General features: G+C 41.1%; 1 protein-coding gene across 4 annotated transcripts in view; it reads right to left on the bottom strand.

Annotated features, from left to right (window-relative positions):
* cep44 (centrosomal protein 44) overlaps positions 1–23,989 on the bottom strand; it is a 41,939-nt gene extending 17,950 nt beyond the window's left edge. For 2 of the 4 annotated variants that reach the window (XM_080416085.1, XM_080416084.1), the window contains exons 1-10: positions 23,903–23,989; positions 23,705–23,811; positions 22,087–22,234; positions 21,084–21,221; positions 19,618–19,689; positions 17,132–17,269; positions 4,998–5,138; positions 2,241–2,339; positions 1,965–2,030; positions 1,345–1,382 (exon numbers count right to left, since the gene is read on the bottom strand). In XM_080416085.1, the coding sequence (XP_080272211.1) occupies positions 1,345–1,382; positions 1,965–2,030; positions 2,241–2,339; positions 4,998–5,138; positions 17,132–17,269; positions 19,618–19,689; positions 21,084–21,221; positions 22,087–22,234; positions 23,705–23,793 (929 nt within the window). In that variant the 5' untranslated portion in view covers positions 23,794–23,811; positions 23,903–23,989. Of the gene's footprint in view, positions 1–1,344; positions 1,383–1,964; positions 2,031–2,240; positions 2,340–4,997; positions 5,139–17,131; positions 17,270–19,617; positions 19,690–21,083; positions 21,222–22,086; positions 22,235–23,704; positions 23,812–23,886 lie in introns of all 4 variants that reach the window. The other 2 variants (XM_080416086.1, XM_080416087.1) reach the window with 2 other exon arrangements.
* Between the last annotated feature and the right edge of the window lie 40 nt (positions 23,990–24,029).

Raw genomic sequence — 24,029 nt, 5'->3', positions numbered from 1 at the left:
CAGGGGAGAGTTTCCCTGGTTGGACGTAGCGCGTGGAAGGAACACGTTATTCCAACCAGTTCCCTTCCCCTCCATCAGGCGCCCCGGCTGGCCAGGGGGAGGCAGTATAGTGACCAGGATTACTGCATGTTTTTGTGAGGGTATTAACTATCCTAGGAGACACGGGGAGAACATGCAAACTCCACACAGAAAGGCCCTTTCGCCAACCCCACCTAGGGTATGGGCACTGATGACGCGGAGGAGAGAACACGCCCCCAGCGCCCACAGCGTCCCCCTGCGGGAATCGAACCCAGGACCTTCTAGCTGTGAGGCGACAGCGCTATTAGGCCAATAATTTGATGAGCGGCAGCGGTTCCGGTAGGAGACACAAAGAGTCTCCTTTGTGTCTCCTACCGGTCCGCTGGTCATCCCTTAAAGACCTGAGGCCGGTTGGACAAAAGCCTTCTAAATCAGTAGTTATCACACTTTCAAGATTTTTCAAAAAAGTAGCAGATGTTCAGAAGTTCTGCTATTTTTTAGTAGCCAAAGCTAAAATGACACAGATCAGAGATGCTTTCCTGGTTTTAATGGGTTAGAAACAAATACGTTTTATTTTTTACATTTTTATTTAAGAAAGAGTAACTTCACCTCAGTCTCGCTGGGACACTGAGACAGACTGTTTCCTGGTTCTAGGTTCTGACTGTCTAAACCACTCCAAATGATATTGGTCTTGTAGTGGCTGCAAATATTGGTGCACTTTCTGTTAAATACAAGCCTTTGGATGCTGCTAATATTTTCCTCCATTTGGCTGCAACACAATACAGTTTTTTTTCTCCCACTTCATCATTGAAGTTTGAGCAAAAAAGGTTTTGTGATTAATCGTGCGATTAACGACACAAATCATGCAATTAATCGCGATTAAAAACGGTCATCGCTTGACAACACAGATGTTTGCCATATTGCCCACCCCTATGAATGGTTATATCAGCATGCCCATATATGGGCAATTGGGCATATACTGATGACATCAGGGATCTCCATATATGGGCATAAAAGGGACAAGGACTGACAGTTACAGAGATCTCCAAATATGGACATATCAGTCAGATGGGCAGTGAGGGCGGCCCTGACTCCAGTATTGATCATTCTCATCACCTAAATGCCTAGTCTACGTGCTTACTGCCATATCTCAACGGGAGTAGCAAGTAGTGTACTCCGCTATTCCACCAAGGATGAGAACGGTACATACCGCAAAACTGTACAGGAAAATAGGGCATGTGAGAACGCCTCTCCTGCTGCCTATGCCGGCAACTTATTGTTAATTAGTTTACCGAAAGAAATAAAGAAACAAACAAACAAACTTACAAGTTAGCGATCCTGTCCAGGGACTGTTTCACATCCTCCTACACAAGAACACACCACAAGTTACTACTCACATCCTGGGAACATTCTGGGTATGTACACATTATCCTTCTGTACTAACTTAACTCATTGAGTGCCATTAACGTGTTTCACGTGTTTTAGCGCTATGGTGCAACGTGCCATTAACGTGTTTCACGTGTTTTTGAAAAAAATAGAGAAAAAAAAAAAAAAAAAAAATCTTCCTGAACCCAAGATATCATTATCTGAAGATTTGCAGCTCCATCCACTCCTTGTTTAACTTATAACTGAAAAAGGCTGTATCTCGCTTCCTAAGCACTTTTGTTTTACTAAATTTTAAATTTTAATAAAAATTGTAATGGCCAGAAATAGATATTAATAATTATGGCACTCAAGTTAACACACTTTGTTTTCTCTAGTTAGAATAGTAGAATAGTTGATTTGGTGATTTGGTGTTGAAGTGTCCGAATCATGACATGTGAACACAGACAGACTGTATGACAGTGGGTCATTGTGGAGCTGTATTATTCATTATAGCTTATAATGACTGTTACAAATGGACTGTTGACTCAATATTTTGAGCATTCCTGAAACGTTTAGCTCACCTGTGGGGCTTTAGGCTCAGGTGACTGACAGGGGGGCGGGACTTCATGAACCAATATGTTCTCTTTCTGAAGAGGAGAGGAGAGGAGAGGAGAGGAGAGGAGAGGAGAGGAGAGGAGAGATAATAGTGTTTAAGATTTCATTTGAAGTTAAACACCATGAGAGCTGCTTGTCAAAAAACGAGTGATTTTCAAGCTAACAAAGAATCACCATCATACTGTGCAGTGTAATTGCAGTATAAGTGAGGCTTTATACTCTCTCTGATCATAGTGCTGCACCTGTGTATTGTTGAGTTGGAGTTGTGTTTCCAGCAGTGTGACTCTACTCATCATGTTCTCCCACTCCTCTCTGCTTATGGTGATGGTCTGACTTTTATTCTGAAACACAATCACATTCAACACATGACTTTTATTCTGAAACACAATCGCGTTCAACACATGACTTTTATTCTGAAACACAATCGCGTTCAACACATGACTTTTATTCTGAAACACAATCACATTCAACACATGACTTTTATTCTGAAACACAAATCGCGTTCAACACACGACTTTTATTCTGAAACACAATCGCGTTCAACACACGACTTTTACTCTGAAACACAATCACATTCAACACATCATCGTAGAAAGGAACAGAACTTTTTGTCAAAGTCTGCATAGGGACATTTTTGGTGATGGATCTATCTGGAGGAGAAGGTGCTTCCTGTACCCATAACTGTTTTCCGGTGTTGGTAACATAATAGAATAAGATCATGTGTGTGTTTACGTTCTGTGCATTCTGGACTTGTTTGGTTTCAAGCACTTTGAGTGCGTAGGACAGGGGTGATGCAGCTTTGATGATGTAGAGCAGGGCTACTCAACTTAACTCATTCCCTGCCTAGAACGACTAAAACGACTTTTGTCCTTTAAGCCCTGTCTGCCAAAGACAACTAAAACGACTTTTAATTTTTTCCAAAAAAAAAACAAATATTTTTTTTTTTTTTTTTTATTTATTTTATTTTTTTTAACCCAAAGACCAAGGAGATATGATTTTTTGAAGATCTAGACTCCCATCCACTTCCTTGTTAACTTAAACCTTAAACATTTTGTATCTTGGCTCCTGAGTACTTTTTTTTTCAATGAAAAATCTCTGGCAGTTTGTCAAACGCAAAAATAAAAAAGTTCTGGCAGTGAATGATGGCTCAGGGGCCACTCAGCAAAATACCAAAAGTCCAAGGGCCGCAAGCTACAAATGTCAGTCCTATTTTGGATTTTTCGATTTTGTAACACACTACACATTGTTATTGTTATAAGAAAATGTACATTTTCACATCATATTCCTTTCACTGTACCTGTTTATTTTGTGTGCATGTCCAGTGGCATCAGTTCAGCAAAAGCGCGGCCGAAAGAAATTGGGGGTCAAACCCCCCCCCAAAAAATGGAGCAACCCATATATTTGAACGGAAATGTATATTTTTATCCTGTGCTTAAAAAAAAAGAAAAAAGAAAAAAAGAAAAAAGTTTGACCATGAGGGGCCGCAGAGATGCTGCGTTGGGGCCTGAGTAGCGCTGATGTAGAGGGCCACTATATTTCCACACTCACTCCAGAGGGCCACATTGCATAATACTGTTGGGCAGAAACCTATTATCTCCGTGGTGGGGGGCCGCATGTGGCCCCCGGGCCGCCAGTTGCCCATGTATGGGCGTAGGACATCAAAAGCAACTGATGAATATTTGGGCCCTTGTAATGTGTTTTATAAATGTGTGACTCAAATAAAGACATTGAAATGAGATCTGACCGTCTGAATCTCTGACCGTCTGAATCTCTCTGACCGTCTGAATCTATCTGACCGTCTGAATCTCTGACCCTCTGAATCTCTGACCCTCTGAATCTCTGACCCTCTGAATCTCTGACCCTCTGAATCTCTGACCCTCTGAATCTCTGACCCTCTGAATCTCTGACCCTCTGAATCTCTGACCCTCTGAATCTCTGACCCTCTGAATCTCTGACCCTCTGAATCTCTGACCCTCTGAATCTCTGACCCTCTGAATCTCTGACCCTCTGAATCTCTGACCCTCTGAATCTCTGACCCTCTGAATCTCTTCGCAGGAAAACAGCCAAATCTACCAAGCTCACCAATGCGATCTACAAGCTCGCAGTGCGACACGTTGTGAGCTTGTAGATCCGATTTTTTTTGGTAGAATGTTCACCACAGAAATATAGAGACTCTAGGATTCAACCAATTAAAACAGGGAAAGCATCCATGTCATTTTAGATTTTAGCGTTTAGCGCAAAAAAAATAGCAGATATACAAGCTCACAGTGTTTGAAAAATGCCTCAGGTCTTAACCCACTCAATCCCGGAACGCATACTGTGTCATTTTAGATTTGAGCCAAAACCATTATTTCATACTTTGGGCTATTCAAAAATAGCAGATCTACAAGCTCTTACCACGCCATTGAGTGCCACGCTACGAGCTTGTAGATCTGCTATTTTTGAAAAATCTTGAACATTTGTGCAAATCTTTGAATTGCCTACATGCATATTTTTCTTAAACAACATTTTTAACTAAAATCTTTGCTTCTTGGAGGTTCCTGGAACAAAAATATTTTACAAATGTTCGCTTTAAAAATGCATATTAACTCATTGAGTGCCATTGGCGTGTTTCACGTGTTTTACCGCCATGGCGCAACGTGCCAATGACGTGTTTGAAAAGAAAATGTTAAAAAAAAACGTTCAGAACCCAAGATATCATCATTTGAAGATTTGCTGCTCCATTCTCTTCTTGTTTAACTTATTACTGAAAAAGGCTGTATCTCGGCTCCTGAGCACTTTTTTTTTACTATGTATTTTTCAATGTTATTATGTTATTTTCAAAAATTTCAAAATTAATGTCAACAAGGTCCAATGACCTCGTTGACATTTGTGAAACCACACAGTGAAACCCTCATGTGATTAGCAAGAAATAAAAAAAAATGCTGGCACAGTTCGCAATATTTTTATTTATTTCATTGGCACTGAATGGCCTTACTGTGGTTGAAGTCCATATTTACCTCAGGTTGTCTGCAGCTCTCCAGGCGGTGCAGGCGTTGCTCCAGGGCGCTCAGTCTGTCCGGCCCACAGAACAGGCTCCCTAACCGGGACTCCAGCGCCGACAGTCTCCCTTCCACAGCCGGAGTCTGGAGGACAACACACTGCAGCACATAAGAGAGGTGTGTGCCGTGGTGGAAAAAGTACTCAAATGTTTTACTTAAGTAAAAATATCAAAATACTGTAAAAGTAAATGTCCGGAATTCAAAAATGTACTTCAGTAAAAGTACAAAAGTATTGGTATCAAAATGTACTTAAAGTATCAAAAGTAAAAGTACTAAAATGTTTGAAAATAGCAGATCCACAAGCTCACAACGCGGTATAAAATAGGGCTAAAGTGGTTAAAGGTAGGGTAAGTGATATTTTTGGGTTAAAACTAAAAGTATTTTGTTAAAAGGTTAAAGCACTATATTCTGATAGTAATCATTGCTATAGAGTGTTTGTTCAGTAACAGGAGTCTTCCCTGTCTCTCCAGCTCTTTAATAAACAGAAAATACATTTTCCGGTAGGTGTCAAAATCTCAGCCAATCACGAGAAAGTACCCATTTTTAAGCTTCATTTTTATAGTGTTCCAGTTCCAATTTTGCCTGCTCATTTGATTTATTTTTTTGATTTTGATTTATTTATTCGCACAATAATAAACATTACAAAGGTAACATTATTAAAAACAATACAGAAATAAGTGCAGGTGAGAAAAAATAAACCCATAAAGGGCTTATAAAGGGTTCTCACCTAAAAGATAATAAACAAGTACCGGTAGTTAAACATAATAATCAAGTTAAACATAATAATCAAACATAAGACATGACAAACAACAAATACCTAGTGTGCAGTTGAGTGTGTGTGTGTGTGTGTGTGTGTGTGTGTGTGTGTGTGTGTGTGTGTGTGTGTGTGTGTGTGTACGTGTCTGCACATGTGTGTGTGGTTGTGTATGCAGAAAGCTACGTTATATGGTAGATATGGTAGATTTCTTAGTGTCATCTTCTCTTGTTTAATCTATATCCTGATTGAGTTCTCTATCCTAATTGGATAAAATTGGAAATGAAACTGAAACTGAAACGAAAATGCATTTTCTGTTTAATAAAGAGGTGGAGAGACAAGGAGACTCCTTTTACTGAACAAACACTCTATAGCAATGAGTACTATCAGAATATAGAGCTATTTAACACTTATTTTAACACATTGGGTGCCAGAGGTTTATTAAAATATTATACGTTGAGTGCCTGCATTTCTTCCATCCACTTGCGTTATACGTTTCGTGCTGTGAGAAGCCCCGACGCGGAAGTGCATGTAAACAAAGCGTGCGTGCGAGACGGCGGAGGGTCCCGACTAACGCCTGGAACAATAATATTTCCAACGCGACCCTCCATTGCAGCGTGATCGCCGATCGAAAACGGCTCGTTTCCACCACATTAAAAAGAAATGGAGATATTAAGCTTTTAGTCAAGGAGATAACATTGAAAACGCCGACCGGAAGGATTTTTGACATGGAGCCACATCCAGCCTCTTCTTCTCAGAAACTCCTTGGGTGATGTCAAAGTTTCGTTTTAGCGCCCCACGTGGGCCACTCGTATAAAAATAGAATTGGGTCAAAAACGGTCCGGACCGTTTTCGGCACTTCTCGTTTGGACCCTCAAAAACGGTCCGGACCGTTTTTGGCATTCAATGTGTTAACTAAATAAAATCACTTACCCTACCTTTAATGTGTTTTATAATGAAATAATGTATATCTGCAAAGTAACTAGTAACTAAAGTTTTCAAATAATTGTAGTGGAGTAAAAGTACAATATTTGCCTCTGAGATGTAGTGGAGTAGAAGTAAAAGTATAAGACAATTGGAAATACTCCAGTAAAGTAAAAGTAACTCAAAACTAGTAAAGTACTTGAGTAAATGTACTTAGTTACTTTACACCACTGGGTGGGTGTGTGTGTGTGTGTGTGTGTGTGTGTGTGTGTGTGTGTGTGTGTGTGTGTGTGACAGCGCGTTGCGGGTTCGAGTCCCGATTCCCGACGGCTTTTGCTGCATGTCACTCCCCATTTCCTGTCAGCCTACTATCCTGTCAAAGGCATAAAAGCCAAAAAAATAATCTTAACATTAGAAAAAGAAAATGTGGAATAGCTCTGCTATTTTTTGGGGAAACAAGAGCTATCCCCTTCTATGTCTGCCTGACATGTTCTTGAGTTATAATAATAACAAGAAACGATACACAACCAATGCAGTGTGCACTAGCGGTCTTTGAAATGCTTCGAGCGCATGCCGCCGAGCGTAACAGTGTGTCGCATAACAGTGACATCACTCACTGATCCTCGGCATGTTTATCTGTCTTAAACTAGCGACGTAGCCACGAAATTTGGTGACGCAGCCATGGGCGGAGCGGAACACTGTAACGTTGAAAGCAAAGGTAACCCCCCCCAAGTGACCTTGTATAAGCATAAGCAACGTGATTGGTTAAAAAACTTTAAACTGGACAAAGACGACTAGTACGGTCGGTTAGTGTCATAGGGGGCGAGTGTGTCTATGGGTTTTATAAATATAGAACCAATGAACAGTACTGTATTAACCAACAAGAGCTTGTGACTAAATAATAACTACAATTGATCAATTTTTGGAAATTCCACAAGAGGGCGCTCTAACGCAACTGAGGAATGATCCCTCGACTCTGATAGAAGGAATCGACGGATGTGACGTCATCCCAAAAAACGTCACTTCCGTCCATCCCTATATTAGGATTTGTAAAAAAAATAAAACTTCTAGCTTGGATTATTTATTTCTTGGTGGTGAAAACTAGCCATTTTCAACGGGCAATAGCAACAAAATGGCCGATCGCGGTAGAACACAGCTTATTTTTTTTCCCATTTCCTGAACAGTTGCAGTTTTGGACATGCAAGGCTTCCATCCGACAGTGACGATGTTTCACTTGCAGTCACCACAGTTCATAATTGTCCACTGTTGTAGCCTGGTTCCAGACCACAGAACCCGCCCCACTCTCTGAGACTGAAGCTCCTCCACGCAGCTTCAGTCTGATAATCAGGCTACCACTTTTGTGCTTTTTTTAATTGATTTTATTGATTTGAATGATTTGGGTTATGCCGGTAGCCGACTGGACAACGTGGCCACAGCACTGTCCCTTTGTGTAAAACCCACACTCATTTTCGGGAGGCCTATACATACAGGACAGGGGTTCCCAAACAGTGACATTAACCCTTTAAGACCTGAGGAAATTCTTTAAAAAAAATCTAAATCCTAACAGTTTTTGGAAAAAAAATCTAAACATTTTTTTCACGATTTTTCAAAAATAGCAGATCTACAAGCTCATAGCGCGGCACTCGGTGCCGCGCTATGAGCTTGTATATCTGCTATTTTTGAATAGCCAAAGACATCTAAAGTGACACAGATGCGTTCCAGGTATTAATGGGTTAAATGGCAAATGCCACTGTTTGGCCAAAAGCTACTACTTTTTTCTCTTTGTCTTGTTTAGTTATTTGTGCAACTACTAGATGTGTTGTTTTTCCCCATGTTTTTTTTTTCTATTTTAAAATGACAACACATACAGTACAGTAACACGCAAGAACAACTGTACAAAAAAAAACACAAAACAAAATACAACAAAGCATAACAAACCCTAACATCTGCCCACCCACCCGCACACAAGCTCCGAGGGGAGAACAACAGACTTGTAAGCAAAAATGTAAATGTATACAACAGTAAGGTACAAAATGTATCAATCAATTGTAGTTAGAGAATTAATATATGAAAGAAAAGGGTCCCAGGTTAAAAAAATAATAATAAAAACATATTCAAGGAACCTTTAGTTGTGAATGACATTTGTTCTAATCTAGGTGAATGAAGGATGAGAGGTCTTTTAACACATTGACTGCCTGAGATTAAAACATCGTTTTTTTTATCCCCATGCCGGAGCTTATTACCTTAAATAGACGATCTTTGAATAGCCGTGGAAGCCACGTTGTGTACATGGAAGAGTAAACAAAGAGTGTCCGGGGGATGGGGGAGGGTCCCGTCCATCCACTGGAACAATAACATTTCTATCGCGATCGGCCATTTTGGAGCAATCGCCCATTGAAAATGGTTGGTTTTCATTAAAAAAAAAAAGTGTTTTTCTACAAATCCTAACGTTGGAGCGGACGGGTGACGTTTTTTGGGATGACGTCACAGCCGTATATATTCCTTCTCTGAGAGTCGAGGGATTTTTTTTTTATATCTGCGTTCTTGGCAAGCAAGTGATGCACTTGAATTAAGAATGCATATTTGGCAGGTAATGTGTTAACCAGGATGATGTGGCAGGGGGGCTAGGCCTTTTCCAGTGAAGCAAAATGCGGTGTCTGGCTACTGTGCACACAACGGGAGACATAGCAACTAAAGCACGGTTTTCCAGTGGGTTGGGACCCATTTATTTATTGTTTCCTACATTTAGTTTTTCATTGCCTTTTCAACAAATTCCCCCTCCCAATGTATTCTTAAAAAAAAAAAAAAAAAAAATTATCCATTCAAATCGGGGGCAATTTTTTAAAATATTATATCACCCCTGTGCCAAGGCCAAAAATACATTGTAAAAAAAAAGTGCTTAGGAAGCGAGATACAGCCTTTTTCAGTAAGATGTTAACTCATTCACTGCCAGAACTTTATTTTTTTGCGTTTGCCCACTGCCAGAGATTTTTAATTAAAAAAAAAAAGTACTCAGGAGCCGAGATACAAAATGTTTAAGTTTTAAGTTAACAAGGAAGTGGATGGGAGTCTAGATCTTCAACAAATCATATCTCATTGGTCTTTGGGTTAAAAAATAAATAAATAAATAAGAAAAAAAAAAAGAAAAAAATTGAAAAAATTAAAAGTCGTTTTAGTCGTTCTTGGCAGAGGGGGCTTAAAGGACAAAAGTCGTTTTAGTCGTTCTAGGCAGGGAATGAGTTAATTAGAGGAAAAAAACATGTTTAAGAAGTAGTGAAGTATTTTCACATATATTGGGTCCTTACCGTTAACTCTTTCAATGCCATTCTTATTTATGGAAGTTTGGTTCTGAGTGCCACAGCCAAAATTCATAGTAAAAAAAAAAGTGCTTAGGAGCCGAGATACAGCCTTTTTCAGTAAGAAGTTAAACAAGAAGTGAATGGAGCAGCAAATCTTCAAATCATCATATCTTGGGTTCTGAACCTTTTTTTTCATGACGTCTTAGACGTCATGTGGCGCTCTGGGCGCTCAGGGCCATGACGTGGCACTGAATGAGTTGTCATGGCTGCCAGTTCCCTCTTGATGTTGTGTGGGAGTTCTGACTGATCCAGATCGTACTGAATAACTACTAGCTTGCATAATGTCTTCAGACTCGGACTTAAGTCTAAGATCTGCAAGATTGGTTGTGCGCGGGCCGTGTATCCTCCAAAGAGGATGACGCGATCTCCCACCATGCAACACCTCCTACCAGAACTCCAAACCTGTCCTTCGCCCATGGGCTCAACCTTCTTCCAGGAGAAGGTCTCTGGATAGAATTTCAACAGATCATTGAATTTCTGGTCAAATATGTACAGCTCTCCATTATAGACAAAGGCTGAAAGATCCTTGCGTCCGTCTGGAAGAAGCTGTGCAGAAGGTGTGTTCAGCCAGAGGTTGATCTCTGTGTCAAACACTCTGATGTTGTTGTAGTAGACCAACTGGTCCCCATAGCCCCCAAATACAAACATCTTTGTTCCGATGATGGTGGCAGTGTGAAGTGATGAAACAGGTGGTGGAGTTCCTCTGGTGTTAATTAAAGACCAGACCATTGTGGTGGTGTCAAACTTGTAGATGTCATTAGTGCGTCCAGTCGGGGTGTTTCCTCCATAGACATACATGACCTTCCCCAAGACACAGGCCGAGTGGCCGGCCCTCGTCACTGGAATAAACCCAGAAATCAAGACCTTTAACCCATTAATACCTGGAACGCATCTGTGTTACTTTAAGATTTATTTGGCTATTCAAAAATAGCAGATCTACAAGCTCATAGCGCGGCACCGAGTGCCGCGCTACGAGCTTGTAGATCTGCTATTTTTGAAAAATTGTGAAAAAATATATTTTTTATTTTTTTCAAAAAACTGTTAGGATCTCGATTTTTTTAAAGAATCACCTCAGGTCTTAAAGGGTTAACCATCCGTGTGTGTCGACATCAAACGCATAAAGACCGTTGTCCCAGTAGATGGAGCTCGAGGTGCCGTTGGCATTCACTACACCCCCCCGTAAAGGTAGATGATAGATTTGATCAACACAGCCGTGTGCCCAAAGCGCATGTAGGGAACCTCATGGGGTCGTTCTCCTCTTCCAGACGTCACGGGGGGGCAAATTCATCCAGCGTGACGACACTGCGTTGAAGACGCTCACATCAATCTGACCCATGGTGCAGACGTTGGCGTCATAGTACCCTCCAAAGTAGTACACCTTGTCCCCCGCAGGCACCGCAGCACGAGCAAGTTCACCAGAATGTGACTTTGGTCCAATTTCCGGAAGTTCTTTCATGGGCACCATCCACACTAGAGATGCGCGGATCGCGGTTTTAGCCGCGGTTGCCGCAGTTAACCGCAGTTTGGGTGGATTTGGGTCAATCAAATATAATTATTAATTAATATTGGATAAACCGCGGGTGAAATAATGCAGGAATTAAATTAATTATATCAATCTATAGGCCTATAATAGCTTTTAAAAGCACAAAATTTCACCGTGTGTGCGTTTGTAGTATTTTAATATTACGTCATTTTACACCAGGCACAAAATAGCCGCTCACTACACGTTGCTTTGCAGCTAGCAGTGTTGCCAGGTTGCGACAACTTGCGAGAGAAATAAGCAGCCAGGTCTATGAAAACAAGCCCAAAACAAAACAAGTGGCAGACAAGCCCAAAAGTCGCTTATAAAAAGCTTATAAAAAGCCGACATGGCAACAAAGTGGTTGAAAGCGAAAGTAACTCAATGAAGACGTGGGCTTGTTGTTACCATGGTTGTGGATTGTATACGGTCACTGCATCGCGACAGTGGTGAGTAACATTGTTTATAAGAAAACTAACGTCAGGAAAATAACAATTATTTGATGCGGTTGGTGCGGATCTATAAATAGGATGATATAATTACCGCGGGTGGATGGCGGATGGATAATGAACTTGTTAACGCGGATTTGGGTGACAAAAAAACCCATCCGCGCATCTCTAATCCACACCAACCAGAACATCTCTGTCTCTGTATGTCTGTCTGTCTGTCTGTCTGTCTGTCCTTCTCTGTCCGTCTCTGCCTCTCTCTCACCAACTCTCTCTCTCTTGATGTGTGCAACACCTTATAATGGTTGACCAGAGTGCCCGTATGCTGATGTCACCCTCAACACAATCCGTTGACATGTATGCGTAACAACACCGATTCACACAGGCATTTCTATCTGCATACATTTATCTCATAACGCGTTCCCTGCCAAGGACGTGGATCTACGTCCTTTCAGATCCAACCGTTGACCGCCATTGACGTAGATCTACGTCTTTAAAACAGGGTCCCCACACATTTTTAGCAATGAATTTCCAAAACTTTTCCAAAACTTTTCCAGAATATTTAGCCCAATTTCCAGGCCTATATAACAATCATTCAGCGCAATAATGTGTCTCTTACTCCTATGTAGAATGCCCAAAGATAGGCAGTGTAGCAAAAATAAAGCATAGAATATAGAATAGTACAATTTCATTCAAAATTTCGTGCAAAATTAGGGCATAGCTCACTGGAAGACTCATTATGGCATCCGTATGACTTATTTTATTTAAATAATATATGCCATCACACAGCCCGTTCGGTGAAAAACTACTTATGTTACATATTTCGTGTAATGTTATACATGTTTATGAAAATGTTTTGTATTAACAAAATCAATAGCCAAAAACTATGCATAGCCAAATATCTTTCCAGGACCCTTGATAAATTCCAGGACCTTTGATCAATTCCCAAACTTTTCCAGTACTGGATTATTTTTTTTTCAATTTCAAAATATTTCCAGGAATTTCATGACCGTGGGGACCCTGTTAAAAACAAGGGAACCAGGGGACCTGGTACTGCCAGACCCCTAGTGGTTGAAATCTGAATGGCCGGAAGTCTGAATGGTTTCTAAACTACGTCACGCTAAGCTTGGCCAATCAAAAAGAGGGACATGTAAGAAAACGTTTTCGTCCATATATGGACGAAAACGACAGCAAAAGGGGACCGACAAAGCCACATGTAGGCCTGACCCCCTGGGTCTGGCAAAAATATATATATTTTTGGAAATTCCACAAGAGGGCGCTCTAACGCAACTGAGGAATGATCCCTCGACTCTGCTAGAAGGAATCGACGGATGTGACATCATCCCAAAAAACGTCACTTCCGTCCATCCCTATATTAGGATTTGTAAAAAAAAAAAAAAATTCTAGCTCGGATTATTTATTTTTTTGGGGGTGAAAACTAGCCATTTTCTACGGGCAATAGCAACAAAATGGCCGATCACGGTAGAATTTGTTTTGTTCCAGTGGATAGACGAGACCCTCCCCCAACCCCCCGGACACTCTTTCTTTACATCCGCGTGCACGTCGTGGCTTCTGCGGCTCTCCAAAGATCGTCAAAACGAGGTAAAAAACGCTGCCACCAGCAGATGAAGCGGACGCATAGTACCTGCTAGTGAATGTGTTAAATCACACGTTCTCAGCATCGGGGGATCACCCGGGGGTTCAAATTGAGGCTCACGGGTCTGTAACTCTGAGAGTGTACAAATGGAACCAAATGGACCCCTCCATTTGGTTCCATTTGTACACTCTCAGAGTTACAGCGTAGATAGGGGGTCCCTGAGATTTAAACAAAAAAAAAGATATGGTATCAAAGGGAGGGTCAGTGGTCTAAAACATATCGTTGCTGTCGGGCGGAAACACTGTAAGTCCAAAACCATTCATTTTTTTACTATTATTTTAAAACACATTTTAAAACCTCGGAGCACAGGTCTCCGCCAGGTCAGGTAGGTTATTGTGGCCTCCTGGTGGCGCTATAATAAGCCAATGTGAAAAGGGGCGCCATTTCTTCTTAGGCCTTGCACGGCAATCGGACGCTGCATTCATGATTTGAGGTATTTTGTTCAAAAAATGCAGGGGTTGACACTAACGCCTGCCCGACTGCCCGGGGCAGGTAAATAAAATGGTCGGGCAGGAGAAGTTTGCTCTTGAACTGCCCGACGGGCAAGTGCGCATTTTGAATGGGGATGCAACGAGATATCTGTCTTTAGACACTTGATTGTGGCCAGAGCGCCACAACCACCCGCCACCCCCTCTCCCAAGTCCCTTCCCTCCCCACACAGGCACACACACACTGAACCTGCGGCTTGAGCTCCAGCGAAAACAGCTAATCTACAAGCTCACATATTGCTGAAGAGTGAAGACACAGCCATGCAACTTTTCGCTATAAATCACCGCGTTGCAAAATTACGTTTGGAATCTAGCGTGAAGCGATAAGTTTGTCTGTTTGTGAGAACATGGAGTGGACAGTGTTGCCATATTGTGTGAGAGAAATGAGCTACCACGTCTAGGAAAACAAGACCAAAAGAAGCAATTCAGGCCACATGAGCACTTTAAATCTATTCATCAGCTATTTGAAAATAGCCGATGTACAAGCTTAGCGACGCGACGCGTTGTGAGCTTGTAGATCGGCTATCCGCAACCACCAATGTTTTTACAACTTTACAGAAAAGGAAGACGCTTATAATAAGCCGACATGGCAACACTGGGAGCCGATGATATCTATGGAGAAGAACGACTTCTTTAGTCATGAGACGTGAGTTTTCTCAAGCCCCCCCAAAACAGGCCTGGGAAAAAAAGTGAAAAATACGAAGGACAAAGATGGAACTGACGGTAGAATCCGAACGGCGTCAGCGTAAGTTTGTTGAGGAGTGGAACGTCGAGTTTCCATGGCTGCTGCGGCACAACACAGATGAACAGGCTGACGTCCTACTTTGCAAAGTGTGCCGTGACTTCTCTACCATTGCTGACCGGTGAGTTCAGTTCAGTCTATCGGTAAACATGGCACGATAATGACGATTAACCCATTAAGACCTGGAACTGTGTCATTTTTAGATTTGAGATAAAAAGCATTATTTTACACTTTGGGCTATTCAAAAATAGCAGATCTACAAGCTCGTAGCGCGGCACCGAGTGCCGCGCTACGAGCTTGTAGATCTGCTATTTTTGAAAAATCGTGAAAATGTGTGCAAATCTTTGAATATATATTTTTAAAGCGAACTGTTTTTAACTCAAATCTTTGCTTCTGGGGGTCCCTGGAACAAAATATTTTGATGGGGGTCCGTGGCCAAATACATATCATTCTGGGGGTCCTGGACATGAAAAATATTGAGCACCACTGATATAGAAACATTCGTTTTTCAGAATACTGTTGAGATTTAGGAGACGTGTAGAATCGGCTTCAGGTCTCAATGGGTTAAACTGCTAAATATGTATTGGTAATATATTGTGTTTTCAGAACGTCGTCGCTGTTTACTGGGTGCCAGTCATTCAGACACTCAACACTCAAATCTCACGCTGAAAGTAAGCGTCATGGACTGTGTGAAAGTGCTCAACAAAGGGCACGCCAGGGGCGTGAAGCACCGATGCCTCTCGTAATGAGGGGTGTCCTCCGGATGGAAGAGCAACTACGCCATCAAATGGTCAACGCAATGCATGTTCCTTATTATGTCGCCAAGAGAGAGCAGCCATTCACAGAATTCCCCCACCTCCGTGCCCTGGTTGCCAGAACAGGGGGCCAGGTCTCCCAATGCTATAATAGCAATAATGCTTGTAAAATGTCAATTGTTTGAACAATGCTTACCACAATGCTTGTTTCAGCTGTTTTGTGGTGTAAAATAAATACATATTTAACAGCATATTGAAAACTAAAATGTACCATAGATTGGTTAAAACGATGTTTTATTCATAAAAATATTAGCTCAGATATGTAGCAAGCTTTATCTGAATCATCTTTACTGTCATATCACACGTTTACAGGTGTAAAACAGTGGGTGAAAATAGTTTTTTGTGCACGCTCCATCGTTTTGATTGTGCCTGCTTTATCCCCTCTGCTGCAAATAGTCACTGTGCCCTGATAGCTTAAAGGGATATTTCACTTTAAAAAAAACGTTTGGTGATTTTATCGTCTACTCAGGCTTTTGTGAGCCCCCCAGACCATTTTTAAGTTGCTTGATTCAATATATAGATATTAGATATTCATTTTATCAGACACGCCCCCTTCCTATACAAACCCATTGTAACTTCAAACTCAATTTTTAACATGTTAGATTCATCAAAAACACCCGTCCTTGGTTCTGGTGACTCATACCGCCCCCCTAATACGCGAGGGGGCCGTGTTTTTTCAATAACTTTTTTCATTTATTTTTAATATATTTTTTGGAAAATGAAAAAAAAAAATACAATAAAAAAATAAATGAAAATAATTCTCGGAAAAACACGGCCCCCTCACGTATTAGGAGGGCAGGGTGAGTCACCAGAACCAAGGACGGGTGTTTTTGATGAATCTAACATGGTTAAAATGGAGTTTGAAGTTACAATGGGTTTGTATAGGAAGGGGGCGTGTCTGATAAAATGATTATCAAATATCTAAATACTGAATCGAGCAACTTAAAAACTGTCTGGGGGGATCACAAAGGCTTGAGTAGATGATAAAATCACCAAAAGTTTTTTAGTGAAAGTGAAATATCCCTTTAAGTAAAAAAAATATAAATCTGTAAATGAAAACGGAACTTTAATTCATTTAGATTCCTTGGAGGAATTTATGAGCTGGAACAGGAGAAGCTGATAAAGACCATCCTCAAGGCAAACTATCTGTCAATTGTGATTGATGGTGCCACAGATACAGCCAAGATGGAAAATGACGTGGTCTATGTCAGGTACTTGGCTGAAGGGGGCCCCCGGAATGCTTTCTTGGGTATCAAAAGGAGTGAAACATGCTCACGCAGAGGGTGTCTTGGAGGCTGTGGAAACCTGTGAGTATTTGATTTGCTTTTGTAAAGCAGCTTTATGTTGAACGTTATTGTTTATGCTAAATTAAGTCAATTAAGACTTACCGTGGGTTCCTCTTCCTCGGCTGTCAGCTGTGTGAGTTCAGACGGGCGGGGTGCAGACGGATGGGACGTCACAGTCCTGGTCGACGCAGAGGGCTCCCCTGTGTGCCGTACCACCAACACCTGGCCTGATGAACGCACCTGGTAGCAGTGATGGAAGAAGTACTCACTTTTTCTACTTAACACATTGAGACCTGGAACGCGTCTGTGTCACTTTTTGATTTGAGCTAAAAAAAAGCATTATTTTACACGTTGGCTATTCAAAAAAAGCAGATATACAAGCTCATAGCGCGGCACCGAGTGCCGCGCTATGAGCTTGTAGATCTGCTTTTTTTATTTTTTATCGTGAAAATGTGTGCAAATATTTGAATATATATTGTTTTAAAGCGAACATTTTCAACTGAAATCTTTGCTTCTGGGGGGTCCCTGGAACCAAATATTTTGAGATAGGGGGGTCCGTGGCCAAATACATATAATTTTGGGGGTCCTTGACATGAAACATTTTGAGAACCACTGACAGCAACATAGTTTTTTTTTCAAAAAAACTGTTAGGATTTAAAAGACATTTTGTAAAATCGGTCACAGGTCTTAAACACATTGAGTGCCAAACACGTAGATCTACGCGTTTTCAAATACACCCGATTTTGTATTTATTTTTTCACAAGGGGGCGCTCTAACGCAACTTGGGAATGATCCTAGGTCCCTGTAAAATGGAACGGACGGATGTGACAAGGGCCCAAAAAACGTTACTTCCGTCCCACTTCCGTCCTCGTGGAGGCTTTTGCAGCTCTAAAACGATCGGCGTAAACGGTAAGAAACGCTGGCACTGGATGTACCCTGTTTTTTTTTTTTAAGTATCAATACCCTAGTGTAGAAATAGTCTGTTACAGGTACAAGTTCGGTATTCAAAATTGATTTGAGTAAAAGTACAAAAACATTTTTAAATACATTCTAAAAGAGTCTGGCAGCCAGTGTAGGGAAGCTAAAATGAGTGAAATGTGATAAAAAAAATTAAATAAATCATCAGTTAAAAAACAAACAGCAACAATCTGATCAGAACCCATTTGGAGATTAATGGACTTATAACTAGAACAAGCGTTCCTCGGAGCACAGGTCTCCTCCAGGTAGGTTAGTGTTGGGAATGCGCCAATCGGGCTGGAATGTGAAAAATCTGACGGACCCGTCTCGATCACGTCTCGATCACTCACGATTTGCCTGATGTTTGGACAACATTTGTAGGAGTAATAATAAAATAATAATAATCCTGGTGGCGCTATAATAGGGCAATGTTAAAAAAGGTGGCATTTGTTCCTCAACGTAGTGCGAATGTGCCTATAAAGTTTCACCGCAATTGGGCGCTGCGTTCATGATTTGCGGCATTTTGTTCAAAACGGGCCACTCCTGCAAACTTTAGATGTCAATCTTAGCCAATCAGAATGGAATATGACAAATCAAACAGATCCGTCTCGATCACATGACAATAGAGATCATGTGTACCGATTTGCATGAAATTTGGATATAATCTGAAGGAGTAATTTCCAAAAATGTGTTTTACATATGTCGGCTTCCTGGTGGCGCTATAAAAGGCAGATGTGAAAAATGCAGGGCAAAGGTTTTTACTTGGCCTCTAGGGAGTACAAAGTTTTACACAGATTGGTGCAGTTATAGGTAAAAACACAAATCGGCCTGTTATAGCGCCACCATGAGGCTGATTTGAAATTTGTCAAGTAACATTTCTTCCTCAGCCGAATATACTAGTGGGAATGTGCGTGCAACATTTCACGGAAATGGCACGCTGCGTTCATAAGGCATTTTGTTCAAAACGGAGCACTCCTGCAAACTTTGGAAGCCATTCTTAGCCAATTAGGATGGAATATGACAAATCTGAAAGACCTGTTTGGTTTAATGACTAGAGATACTGTGTATCGATTTGCATGATGTTTGGATAAAGTCTGTAGGGAGTCCTGTTAAAAAATATTTTTTTTTGCAAAAAGTGGCCTCCTGGTGGCGCTATAACAGGCCCATGTGAAAAATGTGGGGCAGAGATTCTGAATTGGCATCCAGGGAGTGTGTGTGCACAGTTAAGCTGCGATCAAGCCAACAAGCTCAGATGCGACGCGTTTGTGAGCTTGTAGATCTGCCATTTTCAAACATTTTAGTACTTTTGCTTTTGGTACTTTAAGTACATTTTGATACCAATACTTTTGTACTTTCACTCAAGTGAATTTTGAATTCCGGACTTTTACTTGTAACAGAGTACTCCTATATTGCAGTATTGATACTTTTACTTAAGTAAAACATTTGAGTACTTTTTCCACCACTGGTCTCGGCCATGCCTTTCGGCCTGGCGGAGACAACAAGCTCATGACGAGACGAATTGTGAGCTTGTAGACTGGCTATGTTATGAAGAAGGGCATTCAATCACGAAAAACAAAACGTACAAAGTTGAAATATGGAGATACAAGGTTTCAATATGCATGTTTACTTACTAGATGGTCTGGTTCTGTCTGTTGTAAAAACACCTTGTTGTCTGACTGTGAGACAGGACGGGGGCTTCTGGGCTGAAAACGCACGCACGCACGCACGCACGCACGCACGCACGCACGCACGCACGCACGCACGCACACACACACACACACACTTCAAAGTGGTGGAGCACGACTGAGAAAGGTACGTCACCCTTTCATTTCATTAACACCTGTAACTTCCATTTAAACAATATTAAAGAGATATTTCACTTTCATTTTTGGGGTCATTTTTAACTTTTACTCAGGCTTTTGTGAGCACCCGAGTCAGTTTTTAAGTTGCTTGATTCAGTATTTTATTTAGACATTTGATGTTCATTTTATCAGACACGCCCCCTTCCTATACAAACCCATTGTAACTTCAAACTCCATTTTAACCATGATGGATTCATTGTAAACACCCGTACTTGGTTCTGGCGACTCATACTGCCCTCCTAATGCGTGAGGGGACTTTCTTCTTTTTTTCGGTTACTTTTTTCATTTATTTTATTCTATTTATGTTTTTGTATAACATTTTTCCCAAACAAAATGAAAAAATTAATGGAGAAAAAAAAGCAGATTGTAGAAATAGCAATCGATGTCCTATAATTATCTTTCGTCAATAAATCATTATTTTCAACCTGTGGGCCATGTACGGTGGGGGTGGGGAGTAGTGGAAAATCTTAACTGGAGGGACAAATAAGAACCCCTTGTTGGGCAGTTCAAATGTACATTGGAATTGCCAAGCAGAGGTGATGATTGACAGGCAAAATCCCTCAACAGCGACAAATATTTATTTTTTCATTTGAAAAGGCTTTAGAAATGTGAGAGAAAAACATCCGCAATGGCTCACTAGAGTGGAATTATCAGTTAAAACTTTTTATACACGTTTGAAGGACGATGACAAAGACTTTTAATGTGTTGTAAAACTGAATGTCATGAAACCTTCAACCACTTAAACCTCAATACTAACTTGACCATTGGCTCTGTACTCGATATGCTCTTCTCCTCCCTCTACACATCAAACCTCTTTGCCGAAAATAGCCGATCTACAAGCTCACAATGCATCTTAGTGTGACTTGTAGATCTGATATTTCCGGCGAATGTTCCCCACTGAATAGAAAAAGACTTTGTGCTATCACACAAAGATTTGGCGGACCCTGCAGTGACTCTGAGGACCCCCTAGGGTCCCGGCCCCCCCGTTGAAGGCCCATGGTCTACTCTAGGCTGTTTATATATTATGTACTGTACAGTGTGTGTGTGTGTGTGTGTGTGTGTGTGTGTGTGTGTGTGGAGTAGGACAGAAAACAGGTAGGAAGGAGGGCTAAATAAATCTACCATTCCTCTCTTGGAGGACCAGGAAAATTGTCCTCAAAATGGCTGTTCCTCAAATTCTACTATATACTTGTGGGGACATGTGGACCAGGTAACACAAGTACACACACACACACCTTCTTGCTGTGGCTGTATCTCTGCAGGACCAGGTTGATGATGTCGCAGACGACACAGATCTTCCTCTGAGAGAATCCCCACTGGAGGAACTGCTGCTTGGACAGGACCGGTTTGTACTGGAATATATCCCTGAGCACCTAACAAACGCACACACACACAAGTTTATACTGGAATATTATCAGGGAGTACTACTGTACATACATACACATGCAGCATAAAAGACAGACAAGTAAAACTGTAATACATTACATTATGTGCAGAAGTTCACAACGTGCCACGGTCCCACGTGTTGTTTTCTAAAATGTTTGAAAACTTTTGAAAATGTTCGATTGAAGACCAGGTTTAAAGTGGATAACTGCATGATTGCTAGTCTCGCATTAGACCCGTTTGGGACCTCTCCCTCCGATGTATAGCTCCGAGATGAGGTCCTACATTCTGGCACCGGCGAATATTTTCCACGATGCATGATTCTTACCCTTTTCCGCACATCCAATCCAAAAATGTAAGGTCGGCCCCCCTGCTCTCAGATGTTTAAATGTTTTAGCGGCCAAGAAAATCTAAGCGACGAGTTGAATCAAGCGTTTAAATCGCTTATTTAGTCAGCCTGTGGCCACTGGCCAGTCAACCCCAGTCCGCATGCGCAGCACTGCTCCCGTAAGATTGCATTGGGAAAACATGCCAGAGGCTGACTAAAAAACTCGATTTTAAACGCTTGTTTCAACCCGTCGGTTAGATTTTCTTGAGCGCTAAAATTTTAAAACGTCTGAGAGCAGGGGGGTCGTCCTTTACTTTTTGGATACGATGTGCCGGAAAAGGGTGAGAATGTGGAACCTCCAAAATATGTTGTTCCAGGGACCCCCGGAAGCACAGATAGTAGTTAAAAATGTTCGCTTTTAAACATACATTACATATATTCAAAGATTTGCACAAATTTTCCACAATATTTTAAAAAAATAGCAGATCTACAAGCTCATAGTGCAATTTTTTAATTACTCATCTTACCTTATAAACAGTGTCAGTGAATCTCAGGTCCGTTTTACCAGTTAGCTCCAGTCCTGCCCCCACCAGCTCCTCAGCCAATGAGGGAGAGAAAGACGTCAGGGTGAAGTTCACTATTGGTAGACAGGCGGACGGGTCTCCTTTTGATAGGCTGTCGAAGGACTCAAACGTTAACCACAGTACTTAAAGGGATATTTCACTTTCAAAAATATTTTGGGTCATTTTATCGTCTACTCAGGCTTTTGTGAGCACACCAGACAGTGTTTAAGTTGCTTGATTCAGTATTTCGATATTTGATATTAATTTTATCAGACGCGCCCCCTTCCAGTAGAAACCCATAATAACTTCAAACTCCATTTATAACATGTGAAATTCATCAAAAACACCCGTCCTTGGTTCTGGTGACTCATCCTGACCTCCTAATACGCGAGGGGCCGTGTTTTTTTGATTACTTTTTTCATTTATTTTAGTTGATTTTTTTATTGTGTTGATTTTATTTATTTTTTTCCAAAAACAAATATTACAAATAAATGAAAAAAGTAATTTAAAAAACACGGTCTCCTCACGTATTAGATTGAAGGACAATATCAGTCACCAGAATCAAGGACGGGCGTTTCCGATTAATCTAACATGGACTTTGAAATTACAATGGGTTTGTATAGGAAGGGGGCGTGTCTGATAACATGAATATCAAATATCTAAATACTGAATCAAGCAACTTAAAAACTGTCTGGTAACTTCAAACTCCATTTTAATGGATGGATTCATGGAAAACACCCGTCCTTGGTTCTGCTGACTGATATTGTCCTCATGTATAAGTATATGTCAGTAATTTACCAAACCAAACAGAATTTTAAATTGTATTCTTTCTGATCCAATGTTCAATGCCAAAAACACAATTTAATTGTTAATCAAAATGATTTGTGTGACAGTGAATGGTCAACTTAAATGTGTCATTGTGACAGTCCTGGTAAATATAAGAGAACAACATAGCTGTAATGACAAGCAGTGGCGCCACCTTGTGGTCACTGGTCAGCATGCAGTGTTACTGTACAACAGCAAACCTGCTGCAGGCCAGTATGTTGTTATTGTTGGTGACACTGATACACGTATGTTTATTATTTCATCAGGGGTCTTCAACAGGGGGTCCTCAGAGTTACTACAGGGGGGCCGCCAAATCTTTGTGATTTTTACATTAACCACTTCAACCAAGCATCCCTATTCTGAGGAGAACTTTAGCCAAAAATAGCAGATCTACAAGCACACAACGCCTCGCGCTGCGAGGCGTTGTGTGCTTGTAGATCTGCTATTTTCGGCAAAGAAGAGGTTTGGTGTAGGGGGAAAAAAGAGCAGACCAAGTACAGAGTGGGTCAAGTTTACTTAGTATGGACGGTTTATGTGGTTAGAAGTCTGAAAACACACATTACCATGAATCCAACACTGATGACAGTCAAACAAGTCTATGAAGCTATCTATGAAATCTATGAAAAGATTATATTCTATGCAATATATAATGGGGGTCCCACTCCCTGCTTTATCTCTGACTCTCAGCCAAGGGGTCCTTGGCCTGAAAACGTTGAAGACCCCTGATTTAGACATAAAGTATTTCATAGAAACGTACCCGTCATAGTCCACGTCTCTCGGGTATTTAATGGACCTCAGGAGCGTGTCCAGTTGACGGAGACTGCCTCTCACATCTCCAGTGGACATGATGGACAACTCTGGAGACTATTCACATAATACAGTCATATTCACCAGAAAACCCTTCTATAAATAAAATGTAACTTGTATTTATTTACTCACACTGCTGAATCGTTACCTACAAACGAGAGAAAAGACGCATTAAGTTCCAAAGAAACCTGTTCCAAGTCGGAAAGCTCCGACAAGAGTCAGACTTAGCCTGTCCGAACTACACCGGTAATGGTGACCTATCGAATTATGTGACT

This window comes from Gymnoscopelus braueri, assembly GCF_963280865.1.
Source record: "Gymnoscopelus braueri genome assembly, chromosome: 2".
Lineage (NCBI taxonomy): Eukaryota > Metazoa > Chordata > Actinopteri > Myctophiformes > Myctophidae > Gymnoscopelus > Gymnoscopelus braueri.
The sequence above is the reverse complement of the archived record's forward strand: the minus strand, read 5'-3'. Positions and strand labels throughout refer to the sequence as shown.